Here is a 14,882-nt window from a genome sequence, read left to right as displayed (position 1 = left end):
TTTATTTTGTTGTGATGGTTCTTCAGTTATGTGGAGGGCTACTTTATCCAGCCTCCCCTTTCCCTCAAGTCAGTCCTCTTCCAGGCCAAGCTTCACCACACCCTCATGGAGCTGACATTCAAAAGGACAAGGCTACCACACAATGTAGGGACATTATTCACATAGAATTTGTTGGCTTTGCAAGATATACATACAGAGACAGACACATACACACACGTATCATGGTATATATAATATTAGATAGTGGTAAGAGCTAGAGTATATAGTATGATATCAGATAATGGCAAGAACTATGTGGAAAGATAAAACAAGATACTCAGGGTATGATAGGGGGCAAATACTATCTTATATCAGGTAGGTTGGCGAAAATCTCCCTAAGGAAGCGACACTGAGGAGAGTCCTGATGGAGGGAGGAAGTGAGCTATGCATGAAGGGAAAGGTTCTAGTCAGAAGGGTATTGATTCATAAATTTAAGCATTTTTGGTATGAATGGTCAACGAGGCATTTATTTCCTTAAAAATACTCATACCTATCAGGTACCAAGAAAATTAAGAGACTTTCTAAATATGCTTGCCCCAATTAATATGAACCACAGATGGATGTGAGCTTGTTCGGGGCTTTGGGGAGGCACGGAATTTGTTTTTTGTGTTCTTTTTTTTTTAAAAAAAATTTAAATTCAATTATTTAACAGTGTATTGTTAGTTTCAGAGGTAGAGTTCAGTGATTTGTTAGTCTTATATAACACCCAGTGCTCATGGGCACCTGGGTGGCTCAGTCAGTTAAGCATCTGCTTTCGGCTCAGGTCATGATCCCAGGGTCCTGGAACCGAGCCCAGGCTCCCTGCTGAGTGGAGGGTCTGCTTCTCCCTCTCCCTCTGCCCCTTCTCCCCACCCCATTTGTCACTCGTGCTATCTCAAATAAATAAATAAAACTTAAAAAAAAAAATACCCAGTGCTCATTCCATCATGTGCCCTCCTTAATGCCCATCAGCCAGTTACCCCATCCTCCAACCCCCTCCAGTAACCTCCAGTTTGTGTCTCTTATGGTTTGTCTCCCTCTCTGATTTCGTCTTGTTTCATTTTTCCCTCCCTTCCCCTATGCTCCTCTATTTTGTTTCTTAAATTCCACATATGAGTGAAATCATATAATTGTCTTTCTCTGATTGACTTATTTTGCTTAGCATAATACTTTCTAGTTCCATCCATGTCATTGCAAATGGCAAGATTTCATTTTTTTGATGGCTGAGAAGTATTCCATTGTATATTTATCACATCTTCTTTATCCATTCATCTGTTGATGGACATCTGGGCGCTTTCTGTAGTTGGCTATTGTGGACAATGATTCTATAAACACTGGGGTTCAGGGAGGCACAGAATTTGTATCTCCTTGTCCTTATGAAGGCCTTTCTCCCTCTGGTGTTTCTCTCTGAATAAATGTGTGCCTTCATGGAGTGTAAAGCAAAGGGAACCCATCAGCCAGCCCAATCCTCTGCATCAACCCTGGTGATGCACAGGGTGATAGGAACGTCAGCCAGGTTGCGCTCACATCCCTACCTGTGGGCATGGCACCCCACTCTCACCTGTCCTTAGACCTGTGAAAAAGAGGCATGTAGGATCTTTATGTTTCCCCCAATGAATCTGTCCTGGTTCTTAGTGATTACCATGTCCTTTTCTGAGGACTCAAAAATCATCTGTCTCATCATTTTAGAGTATTATCATGTTTCAAAACCAAGCTTGCACATCTGTAGATCATGGGATACATGTTTCCCCCCCATGCTGAGAAACTGGAATACTATTTTTCTAGCTCCATGGCCTCAGTACCTTTTCTATTCTCCCTGATTCCTTAAAGATTACTGACAGGGACTCTTAGATTATATCTGCAAAGTCTCTCCATACTCTGGGATGTAATTTGTTTAGGCCTAGAGACTTGAACTCATTTAAAACAGCGAGCTGGTCTCCTGCTCTCACCTTACTTATCTCATACTTCAGTGTCTTTTAAAATACATTTATTCAGCCCTCCTGAGTCTAAAGATCATTCTCCTTGATACAGAAGATGGAAATACAATAGAAGTTGTGATATATGACTTTCTCTTTGTTGTTTGTTAATGTTGTATCATCTGCCCCAAGCAGTGAAGTATGTTTTTTAGGTTCATCTTTTTTACTTTGATTGTAGCTGATTAGGGGTGAGTGTGTTTCTGAGTTTGTGGATGAAAGGCTTAACCATATTTCTCATAAGCATATTTCACAACAGTGCCTATTATGTTCTTTCACTTCAATATTCCTATGCACATTTTATCTTGTTTTAGAAGGCAGTTATTAGCAAAGGCTCTGGAACCATACAACCAGGGGCAAATCTTGGCTGTTCCACTAACTCTAGCAGTAAGACCATGGGCAGATCAGTTTACCTGTCCGCATATGAGTTGTTTCTCTGTAAAATGGAGATAATGCTTACCTTGTAGAATTTGAGAGTTAACAATTTAAATTTCTTTTCTTTCTTTTTTTTTTAAAGATTTTATTTATTTATTTGAGAGAGAGAGCGGTGTAAGCAGGGGTGGGGGTGGGGAGGAGAGGGACAAGCAGACTCTGTGCTGAGTGCAGAGCCTGAAGTGGGACTCAGTCTCACTATCCTGAGATCATGACCTGAACCGAAATCAAGAGTCAGATACTTAACCAACGGAGCCACCCCAGCGCCCTGAGAGTAAACAATTTAATAAACACAAAGGTCTTAGAATAGTGTCTGGCATATAGTATGTACTTATCGCCACCACCACCATCATCATTTTTAATGTATTTCTATCGTCTTTCAACTATATTTTAAAAATTCTGACCTCATCAGAGAGTTTCCTGGTGAGCCACAGTTTGTCCTTTGGTTAGGGCACATTCAATCCAATTTTTCATATCTTGTATCTCTGGGTATCTAGTGTAAACAGTGAGACTTGGTATAAACAACAAGGATGTGAGACTCTCAAAGACCATGAATCAACAAAGAATGACTAAATTACATTTAGTGTGTTCATGGTGGTAGCAAAGTGAATGGACACATTTTTATAAAGACTCTTATTTGAGTCTGGTTTGAAATAAAAAAGGACTTTCTTCTTAGAATCCAAGAGATGCCAAGTAACCTGTGCACCCATTTCCTAGTTTGAACGATAAAGGAAAACATCCCAGATGACGCCAAACAAATCCATAATAAATCATGGGAATCATAAAATATTGTTTCATAGCAGTATGGAAAGGCAAATTTGCAATCACCAAGGGAACCTTGAGCCTATCAGATCTTTGGGCCATATTAGGACCATTGGAATCTTTGATAGAATTTGGTTGCTACACAGAAGGATTCTTCATCCCCCTGCCTTTATGTTTTCATAATGGATTTCCTTTGGCATAACAGCCATTACATTCTTGGCCTTCTCTGACTGGAGAAGAACTAAACATACTTAAATCTTGGAGCTCTCCTTTCTCCAGGATACTGATATGTGTTGGAAACTTACAGAAGCAGGGTGGGGAAGGTCCTACAGTAGTGTAGGGATGACTGTGATTGGTGGATAAATCTGCCCAATTGAGGAACAGTGTTAGCAAGTCTTTTTGTGCCCAGACCTCAAGGCAAATTCTCTAATTAGTTTTATCAGTAATAATAATAATAAAGCTGATGTTTTGATTTCTATTCATCTCCTGTGTCTTGTTTCTCAATAGATTTTTAACTTCAGAAGGGGTGAGAGGGATATTATTTATTGATTCTCTCATACGTCAAACAAGGAAAACAAGAAGAATAAAGATAAGCAATATTAATTAGCTTTTCTCTTTACATGTAACCAAGATATGAACCAAGAGAGTCTTTAGGCAGACTGTACAAAAATGACCAGATTGACTTCCTCCTGGGAAAATCTGCCCTTATTTCTATCTTTATTCACGGTCAAACAAATAAACAAATCTAGAAACCTATGATGAAGAAAATCAGCTATTGGCAGCAACGAGGCAGAGGGAAAAGCTAGATTGAATTGATTGGAAAATGACTCTCAGGATTAGGGTGGGCCTCCTATTATTTAGAAAGGAAGTAGCAGAGTGTCACTGTCCTGGGGCAAAGGGAAAGTTTGAGGAAGACCAAGAGCACAGGTAATGTAGATGCACAGAAACTTAGATTAGAATTTTCTTAAAATAGTTGTCTTGTACGACAATCCATGCAGTGCCTAGATACATTTTTAGTGCCCCCCCACCTCCCTTAACAAATACATACCAAATTTTATTCTTGCTGAGCTAGAGAGAGCTAAGGAGTCAACTAGAGGTAGAAAGAAAGTAAAATGTGGCCTGGATGTACAGGAGATGGGATATGGATGCTGAGAACTGGAAAAGTTCGACCAGGTTTAAAACTAATGAGTATGGGGCACCTGGGTGGCTCAGTTGGTTGGGCGTCTGTGTTTGGCTGAGGTCATGATCCTGGGACCCTGGGATTGAGCCCCACATCGGGCTCCCTGCTTGTCAGGGAGCCCGCTTCTCCCTCTCCCTGCTGCTCATGCTCTCTCTCGCTATCTGTCTCTCTCTCTCAAAAAAAAAAACAAACCCCAAAACAAAAAACTAATGAGTATGACTGAAACAGATTGACCAGAAGAGAAGACCCTGGATGTGCTAGGCAAAACCTTCCAGGAGTAGAAGGAAATGAGCACAGGAGAAATTAGAGTTCCCAAGGTGAGGAACCAAGGAGAACCCTGATGAACCACAAAGTTAATGCCAGGAAAGCTTATAGATAGTGAAGATTCTTTGGGATTCAGATGGAAGATTGGTTTTCCTAGGGGCCAAATACCAGAGTAGAATCTAAATCCAAAATTGGTGAAATACTTATTGATCAACTGCTATATGCCTATCATAGTACTGGGCACTGGTGAATGAATAGTGAGCCAATATGACCTATTCTTGCTCACATGGGGTTTACAACCCAGGGGGAAGTAGAGCCAATTAAAAAGAAAAAGTTGCAAGTGCTCTGTGGTGCAGGATGCCATGGGAACACAGAGGCCGTACCTGACCTGGGAGCTGGGAGATAGGTCAGGGAAATCTTTATGGAGAAAGTTCCATCTAAGCTGAGGCCTGAAGGACAAATCAGAGTTAGGCAATCAAGGAAGAACATTCCAAACAAAATGAGTAGGATGTGACAGGGCCTGGGGGGATGGGCAAGAAAAAATTAGGCATTCAGACACCACAAATGGGTTGACACCACACCCCAGGTACTTTTTTTGTATGTAATCACTTTGCCTGAAGTTTGAGTCTGAAGAAAAAATGAAAATGGGCCTTAGCAAGGTCATCAGGAGAGAATGTCCCTTGGTATCTGTTCCTTGGGGTGTAAGGGATGGAGCAATAAAAAATGACATTAAGGGGGGCTCCAGGTGAGTGGAATGGGTATCGTGAGATGTTCTGTATGCTGAGGCAATGGGCAGAGGGACAGCATGCTACCAAGTCCAGAAGAAAAGAATAATACTGCATAGGAAAGTGGACCTTGTGCATAGCTAGGGGAAAAAAAAGACAATTTAGTTTTATATGTTACATTTTAATAATAGTCATTTGTAACTGCATAATGAAATTTGTGAACAAAAGTTCATTTCTAGAAGAATAATCTCTAACTGATATGCAATGCTTCAGTAGGATTTGGCCAGGTTTTAATTTTAGCTTGAATAAATAATGTAAGACTAGGCTGGGCGAGATAAAAGGAAATCTCTATACTTTCATCTCTCCATGATGGAAATAATAACTACTTTATTTCAAAACAAGTTTCCAATTAGTTTCTGTGAAATATTATTATCCTCTTTTTCCAGATACTGTAGCTCATTTTGAAACTTAATTTTGATAATATATAAACATTTTTAAAACTTACTCTACAGGAATGACAGTTATATTTGGAGAGAGGAATGCTGTTGGGCTATAACTATATTATTTGGGACTGTTCTAAATAATAGTAAAAATAATGAAAAAGAATTAGTCAAAATGTAATCTCTTTCATGGCTATTCATGGCCTGGCATGGACTTATCTTTAGGCCATTTCCTTTAAAATTGTTCAGTGGACTTTTTTTTCCTTCAAGACTAGTAATGCTTCACTTAAGGTTATAAACTCTTTTATCCCCATTTAAAGAGCTGGTATTATTTATTTATTTATTTAAAGATTTTATTTATTCATTTGACAGAGAGAGACACAGCGAGAGAGGGAACACAAGCAGGGGGAGTGGGAGAGGGAGAAGCAGGCTTCCTGCGCAGCAGGGAACCCGATGCGGGGCTCGATCCCAGGACCCTGGGATCATGACCTGAGCTGAAGGCAGATGCTTAACAACTGAGCCACCCAGGGGCCCCTGTGGTGGCTGGTATTATTTAAATAATCAACGAGCCCATTCAGTAAACACTTGAGTACTAACTATGAACCAGACATTGGGCTAGGTGCTAGAGCTTGTGTAGTGAATCATGTAGCTATGACATTTGCTTTTGAGGTGCTTAGTTTAGGGGTAGCTGAGAAAGTCTGAGGACTCTTTGGGGGAGAGATCTTACAGAAATAAAGACCCACATTTTAAACATTTTTATTTATTTTTTGACAGAGAGAGAGAGACAGCGAGAGAGGGAACACAAGCAGGAGGAGTGGGAGAGGGAGAAGCAGGCTTCCCTGCTGAGCAAGGAACCCGATGTGGGGCTTGATCCCAGGACCCTGGGATCATGACCTGAGCCGAAGGCAGACGCTAAGCAGCTGAGCTACTCAGGTGCCCCAAAGACCCACATTTTAATTTGTATCTTAATTCAGGACTTGGCCATTATCTATAAATCATCCCAGATGGATAAACTGAGGCACGGATTATTCAGGCTCAACCCATTAGTCATAAAGTGGTGATTTAAGTTGAAAAGTTGGTCCCCTGATGAGTTCTTCACTCCCCAGGCCAAGCTCACTTTCCTACAATTGCAGTGTTCTCTTCACTCTGTTTTTCTTCCTTCGAAGCAGAAAGACAGACTGGTGATGCTGTTTTTCAGATGAAGAAAACAAGGCAGGGGAGTTTACCCAAGGCCACTTATCACTTTTATGGAGGAGCCAGCATCACAGCTCCTACCCTTTGAGTTTCCAGGCCGTTGCCTAGCTACCAAACCTCCCTGCCTCTTCCACTGCACCGCAGCCAGGCAGGCACTTAATAATCATGAAAGGGAGAGCTCGGAGTGATTCTGGGGAGTTTGTTTTCACATACCAATGAATTTTATTCTTCTTGTGGTCAGTAACCTATACCCATTTGTTTTAGACAGCATCCCTGTCTTTGGTCCACAAAGAAGCTTTCTTATCTACATTGATGATTTCTCTTTTCTCTCTTTCTCAACTGTTCTTTCTGGGGGAATTTGCTCTTTACAGGTATCACACACTTAAAAAAAAGTCTGTCTTAAAAAAACAATGTCTGGCTTCCCACAGAAGAGTCTCACTATAGCAGTTTTAAAGGATAGAATGCAGTTTGGTGAAAGTTAATTAAATTCCATCAGAAAGTAACACTTCTTCTTAAAGTGTTAGCTCCATTAATTATTTAACTGTGTTAAAAACATTTGAGCACTTATTTGTTGAAGATATTAGTGGGAATAAAAAGATAAATTTGTTTATCCTTTCAAGTATGTTTTATTGATTGCCTGACATGTGCCAAAGACCATGCTAATGCTGGGGATTCTGTAGTTTTCCTTATGTTGCAAGTAGTCCAGGTGGAGTCAGTCTGAAATGATCACACAAGTAGACAACTGCAACTTTCATATGTGCCTCAAAGGAGAAGCACATGATGCTGAGAGTGCCCGTTATGGTGGCTTTAACAGTCAGGGAAAGCTTATTAGGGAAAGTGATGCTTGAGTTGAGTTCTGATGAATAATAGAGGGAACTAGACAAATAGGAAGGAAAGAGCATTTCAGGCAGAGGAAACAACATGTTCAAAGGCCCTGTGGTGGGTGGGAACATGTGCAGTCCAGGAGCCATAAGACTAGCATGGTTGGAATGAAATAAGAGGTCAAGAGGAAGCTGGAAAGGCAGGTAGAGGCCAGACTGTACATGGTATCAGACCTGTACTATATTATCTCACAGCCTCAGTCTGATTTCAGCCAAGGCTATGATGGACAGTGCCATCAGCTCCCACCAAATTTGTGCTGACCTCATTCTAAGTGTGCCTGGGGCTTCTCTGGTCCCCAGGCCTGGGGCACTTATAGGAGACCACTGGCAGTCACATGTGAGCAGCTCACAAGTGCCAGGGAGTTAGTATCCATAGGCAACTCCCAATTATTGGTGGATGAAAGTTGACTGGTGAATGCTTCTCCCCTTTGTCTCTGGCGGACAGTTCTGAAATGCATTCCCCACGGTCCCTCAGAAGTTCCCACTGGATTAATACAGTTGCTCACAGTGATGGTCAACTTGCTCATTCATTTCCTCCCTCCCTGTTTCACTCATTTTCCCCAATCCATGACTCCTATTCCTTGGGGTCACTTCCTAAATGAAACAGTGCAAGCAAGCTTTTGTATTCTGCTGCTTGTGGGGAAGCCAGATATGAGATACCATGTTAAGGAGCTTGAAATTTTGTCTTTGTCTTAAAATCAATGGAAAATGAGTGTTTTAAATAGGGTGGTGAATTAGCACTTTTGCACTTCAAAGAGATCATTTTGACTGCAGTGTGGAAAATGGATTGGAGGAAGGCAAGGGTAGGTGAGGATAGAGCAGTTCATGGGCTGTAGTAGTCTAGGCAAACATAGCTGGAGCAATAAGGATGAAGAGAAGTAGATTTGAAATATATTTAGCGTTCTAATTGACAGGACTTGGTGACAGATTGGCTACGGCAAGTGAGGGACAAGGAAATATTTGAAATGACTCCTAGGTGTCTGACTTTCTTAGCTGAATGGATGATGATGCTGTTCACTGAGTTGGGGGACTCTGGAAGGTCAGGTGTGGGGGAAGGAGTCTCAGTTAAGGTTCTTCATGAATATGAACTGGCTTAAACAAAAGGGGAATTAGTTGACTAACAGAAATGAGAAAAAAAAAAAAAAGGCTAAACTGGCTTTAGGCATGACTTGTTTAGGGGCCAAACAATGTGATAAGGATCAGTCTCTCAGCTCTACTTCTCTTGGGTACCTTTGGCTGCTTAGGGAAGCAAAATGACCACATTCTCAGACCACCAGGTATAGGAAGAGGGCTTTTGTCTCCAGGAACCCAGCTAAGGCATCATAGTGACTCATTTGCTCTGATTGGATTATATGCCCACAGGCCAATAGATACCCTGCTCAGGGGGATGGGATATGTGGATTGGTTTAGGTTAATTGCTGCTTACCCCTGGTTGTGGATGGGGTCATTATCATGGAGACTAGATTGGCCAAGAGTGGGAGAGGTGAAGTCCTTGAAGGAAATCTGGATGTTGCTGCTGTAGGAAGGGGAAAATGGGTGCTGAGGTGACCAAAAGTTCTCATTCTCAGGGAGAAAGTTCCTGAGTTTTGTTCTGAACAAGTGTTTGAGTTTCCTTTAAGACCTTCAGAAGACAGTGGATGGCAAGGACCTGAAAAATTAACTAGGAGAGGAATACCTACTGAGAGAAGAAGAGGACCAAGGACCAAGTGTTGAAGGATTCCAACACTGAGCTGGAATTCTAGGTAAAGGGGAATTGATCTGAAAATAGGAGAAGGAATAAACAAAGAAGTAGGAAGAAATCTTGGAGGACTGACTCATTGAATAAACAATAAATGTGACACATAATAGCTGCCTCCTTGGAATTCACAGTCCAGTAACCAGACTTGAGTTCAAAACCGATGGTGATATAGAGAGAACTTCGATTTCCACCAAGTTAACTGTTGTGTTAGAGGCACGAATCCCTGGCACATCCAGTGGGAACACAGAGAAGAGAGCAGCTAATCATTCTTGGTGGGGAAAGGGATCATGTGAGAAGAGTCTTGAAAGATGAATAAGATTTTGCCATTTGGAGAAGAAAAAAAGCTCAGGTCCAAGTTCCATCTTACATAAAGGAGTCAGGAAGGAATCAGAACTAAGGGATGGCAACCTAAACTATGAGAACTTCAGGAAATAAGCAAGGACCAAGTAAGGGTATGTTGGCTAAGGAAGAAAAGCTGGAGGTATCATATAGGTCATGTTTATGGATGGCTGTTTATCTTAGGGCTTGACTGTATCACTCCATCACTTCAAAAACCAACTTGACTGGCCTTTATCCTAGATTGGCCACTTGGTTGGCATATCATGTTGGTTTTTTTGTTTGGCATTAAAAGGACTCTAAATCTAAAAGGTTTTTATGGTGGGTATTGACTAGTTGCTTTCTGTTACTTCTAAAGTGAGGACAGGAATAAATGATTACATTTCTGCAAAGGCAATTTAAGTTAGACATTAGGAAGTGTTTTCTTATCAGTGACATTTATTTTACTTGTCTGCATCAGCCTTACAATTTATAGACTTAGTCAGACAATGATAATAACAGCCAAAGAAAGAAGGCTGTACAATAAACAAGCAAGCAAACAAACAAAAAATGAGTAAGCAAAATTGTTAAGTTTATTGGGGATGGGAGTGTTAAGGAAATTATATCTGGAGCAATCACCATAACATTTCCAACTAGCTAAGGACATGTTTCTGAAGGAATTATGATTTAGGGATCTGATTAGCTAGAAGGGTTTAGGGCACTCTTTCCAGGCATTCCAGGCAGGGGGTAGCTGTAATAGGCACATTAATGGCCCCTCAAAGATGTCCATGTCCTCATTCCTACAACCTGTGAATATATTTCATGACATGGCAGGGAAGAATTTAGTTTGCAGATGAAATTAAGGTTGTTAATCAGCTGAGTTTAAGATACAGAGGTTTTCTGGATTATCCTGGTGGGTCTCATTTTAAAGCATAAGGGTTCTTTAAAGTAGAGGAAGGCAGAAGAGGAAGTCAGAGAAAGCTCTGAAGATGCTATGCTGCTGGTTTTGAAGATGGAGGTAGGGGCTATGAACCAAGGAATGCGGGCAGCCTCTAGAAGCTGGAAAAGGGAAGGAAGCAGATTCTCCCCTAGAGCCTCCAAAAAAGAGGTTTCCAGCTTTGTTGGCACCTTGATTGTAGCCCACAAAAAGTTATTTTGGATTTCTGACCTGTAGATCTGTAAGATAGTAAGTTTGTGGGTTGTTTTTTTTTTTTTTTTTTTTAATTTTTGGTTTTTAAAACTTTTTATTTGCATTTGAAAAACATTGTGCATTCCAGTAATTAAAATCATTTTAACAAAAAAGTGGCACTCTGATTAAACCTGCATTTTATAGCCTGCAGGGCACCTTGGGCCAGCTTTTTTTTTACTCTAGATTTCACTGTTGTCCTACCTTGCTTCTTCCTTCACCAAAATTCAATTTCTTTTCCTTCCCTGCCAGCCAGGCCAGCAGATGGGGTAGGCGGGAGCAGCCCTCGTTGTCAGTAGTTCTTTGATGTGAAAAGGGGCAGCGCCGTCATTTAAACTTGGTCCAACCTCTTTGCATCTTATAAAGTTAAACAGCTAAAAGAAGTAAAATAAGGCAATGCTTGTGGAATGCACAGTGCATAGTGGTGGTGCGTGCCTCATTACAATTACCTGCTTGCTTCTCCTGTTCAATCATTTCTTTTGAAGGCAGTGGATTTTTGTCTTCCATTTCTGTCTTCTTCAGTCTTGATTTATCAAATTTCTCAATCTTAGCCATATTGGGTTTTTCAGACATGGATGCAGAGGAAGTGGAGCGAGGCGCCTGAGCTAGCGAAGTCTGGTCTGTTCAGTGGCTGCCGAGTCTGTTTGTGTTGTTTTAAGTCAGGTGGCTGAGATGGTCTAATGGATGAGAGACATAGAGTCAGTTTGCTTCTGGGATAGACTGAAGCTATTGGAAATAGGGGAGGCCATGGACTCAAGATGTTATTATTATCTCTTGATAATTTTTAAAACCTTTTATTTTGGGATAATATTTTGGGACTTTTAGAAAAGTTGCAAAAATAGTGCAAAAAATTCTTAAATATATTTTTTTAAGATTTTATTTATTTATTTGAGAGAGAGAGAATGAGAGAGAGCACATGAGAGGAGGGAGGGTCAGAGGGAGAAGCAGGCTCCCCGCCAAGCAGGGAGCCCGATGCGGGACTCGATCCAGGGACTCCAGGATCATGACCTGAGCCGAAGGCAGTCGCTTAACCAACTGAGCCACCCAGGCACCCAGTGCAAAAAATTCTTACCCTTTACATAAGTTACCTAAATGATAACATTGTAACATACTCGCTTTATCATTTTCTCTTTCTACATAAATACATAAATAAAACATATACTACATAAATATAATAAGTATTCTCTAATATTTCACTCTCTGTGTGTTTATATATTATATATATATATATATATATTTTTTTTTTGAACTGTTTGAGAGTAAATTAAAGATATGGTGTCTCCCTTTTCCCCAAATACTTCATTGTGTGAGTCTTGAAAAACATAACCATCGTACAGTGATCAAAATCAAGAAATTAAAAATGACACAACACTATTAGCCAATCTAAGAGCTTACTTAAATGTTGCCATTTGCCCCATTAATGTCCTTCACAGCAAAGAGAATATTTTTTTCAGATCCAGGATCTGACCCAGGATCAGATGTTGCATTTGGATCCCATATCATTTGTCTCCTGTCATCTGGAGCAATAATTCAGTCGGTCTCTCTGTTTCATGATTTCCACATTTTTAAAGAGTATAAGCCAGTCATTTTGTAGATTCTCCCTCAGTATGGATTTATGTAATGCCTTTGTGTGATTAAGATTCAGGTTATGCATTTTTGGCATGAGTACTCAGTAATGGTACCATATCCTTCTCTGTGCATCATATCAGGAGGTACTTGCTTAAGATAATGTTTGCCAGGTTACTTCACTGTAAAGTTACTATCATTCTCCTTATATTTAATAAGTATCTTGTGGGGAGATATTTGAGACAATACAAATATCTTGTTTCTCATAATACTTTCACTCACCAATTTTAGCATCCATGATTCTTGTCTAAAACATGTAATTCTATGGTGGCTGCCATTTAGAGTTTCCAGTTATTTAAAATTTAAATCTATGTCTTTAAGAGGTGGGGATTTTTAAAACATAACCCCAATACCTTCATCTCATCTAAAAGCAAATTAATAGTAATTCCTTAATTACAAATTTTAAAGGCTTTTATTTTGAGATAATTTTAGACATACAGAAGAATTTCAAAAGCAGTATAGAGGGTTACTGTATACCAGTGATTTTCTGTTAAATCTATAGATCATATTGGGAAGAACTGGCAATTTAATAATACTGTGTCTTCCATCTATGAATGTGATTATTTGGATCTTCCTTTTTTTTTTTTTTTTCTTTAGTGTTTTGTAGTTTTCACTGTACGGATCTTGCATATATTCTATTCTACATATAGCATGAATGACATATATGAAACTAAATTTCATTTTTGGAGGGCTATTATAAATGGTGTTTAAAAAAACTTTGAATTCTCATTTGTCATTGCCAGTATGCAGAATTGACTTTGTATCATGCAAAGGTGCCCAACACAAATACTAGTTCTAGGAGGTATTTTTGGTGTATATTTTGTGATTTTCTACATAGACAATCATGTCATAATATGAATGGAGACCATTTTCTTTCTTCTTCTCCAATTTGTAAGCCTTTGATTTTCTTTTGTTGTTTTATTGTGTTGCCTGGAATGTGCCCAGTATGATGCATCCAGTTGGTGTTGAATAGGAGTGGTGAGAGAGGACATCCCTTGCTTGATCTCAATGGGAAAGCATTCAGTTTTTTGCCATTAAGCATGATGTTTTTCCTTCTTTATTTTTTTCTGTTACCATTGTGATTTATGTTGATTGATTTTCAAATCAGTATTTCTGGGATAAACCCTCCTTGGTTGTGAGGTACTATTCTTTTTGCATAATGTTTGATTTGATTTGCTAATATTATATTAACTATTCTCACTGAACTCTCTCACAGGTTTTCCATCCAGTGGCATTTACGTCAGATAAATGAATGGCCACATTTCTTCTCTCCTTACAGGTATCTCCCTCTTCTTGTGTTTTGGACCAGTTGGTTGCCCTGAGACCTCATTTTCCAATGGGTTTGAAAAAATGTCATGAATTTGTAGTTTGTCTGGCTTTTTTTTTTTGGTAGTTGCTGTTGTAAGTGTGAAAATTATGTTCTATGCAGCTTTTTATCCCTGAGTGGAAACTAGAGACTCCACAAGTGTTTTCTCACAATTGTTTGAGTCAGAATCCAAATCAGATTTGTGTATGTCCCTTAAGTCTCTTTTGGTGTATATTTTCTTCCTCTTTTTCTGTCTTTTTGTTTTTACTTGCTATTTTTTTCTGTTATTGTTGTCAAAGATACTGGGTTGTCTATCTTATAATGTTTCCCACAGCCTGAATTTTACTGATTGCATCCCTGTGGTATGGCTTAATATGGTCCTCTGTCTACTGTTTTTCCTGTTAATTTTGAGGCTTCATTAGAATCAGGTTTATTTTTCCTTGAAAATCCATAATCTGGATATTGTGTGTGTGTGTGTGTGTGTGTGATTTATCAGCTACTGATGTTTAGTGCCTACCTTTATTAATTCACTAAGGCTTTTTATTTTTTTAAAAGATTTTATTTATTTATTTGTTGGAGAGAGAGAGAGATTGAGCACACACATGCATAAGCAGGGGGAGTGGCAGACGGAGAGAGGGAGAAGCAGGCTCTCCACTGAGCAAAGAGCCCAATGGGGGACTTCATCCCAGGACCCTGGGATCATAACCTGAGCCAAAGGCAGACACTTAACTGACTGAGCCACCCAGACATCCCTCATTAGGACTTTTTTTTTTTTTTTTAAGATTTTATTTATTTATTTGACAGAGTGAGAGAAGGAACACAAGCGGGGGGGGGGGGGGGGG

At 39.8% G+C, this 14,882-nt stretch overlaps 2 protein-coding genes across 2 annotated transcripts in view; one reads left to right on the top strand and one right to left on the bottom strand.

Annotated features, from left to right (window-relative positions):
* Positions 1 to 14,882, top strand: part of CDH13 (cadherin 13) — a 1,404,901-nt gene that overhangs the window by 18,302 nt on the left and 1,371,717 nt on the right. The gene's annotated exons all lie outside the window — the stretch shown is intronic.
* Positions 7,675 to 11,681, bottom strand: LOC118023839 (thymosin beta-4-like). The gene is made up of 2 exons (XM_035025303.1): positions 11,558 to 11,681; positions 7,675 to 7,793 (listed from the first exon to the last, which is right to left on the bottom strand). The coding sequence occupies exons 1-2, from the start codon at positions 11,679 to 11,681 to the stop codon at positions 7,675 to 7,677; spliced, it is 243 nt and encodes an 80-aa protein (XP_034881194.1).

The sequence above is a fragment of the Mirounga leonina genome, unplaced genomic scaffold (genome assembly GCF_011800145.1).
Source record: "Mirounga leonina isolate KUSES-001 unplaced genomic scaffold, KU_Mleo_1.0 Mir_180, whole genome shotgun sequence".
NCBI lineage: Eukaryota > Metazoa > Chordata > Mammalia > Carnivora > Phocidae > Mirounga > Mirounga leonina.
This window is presented reverse-complemented; position numbering and strand designations above follow the sequence as displayed.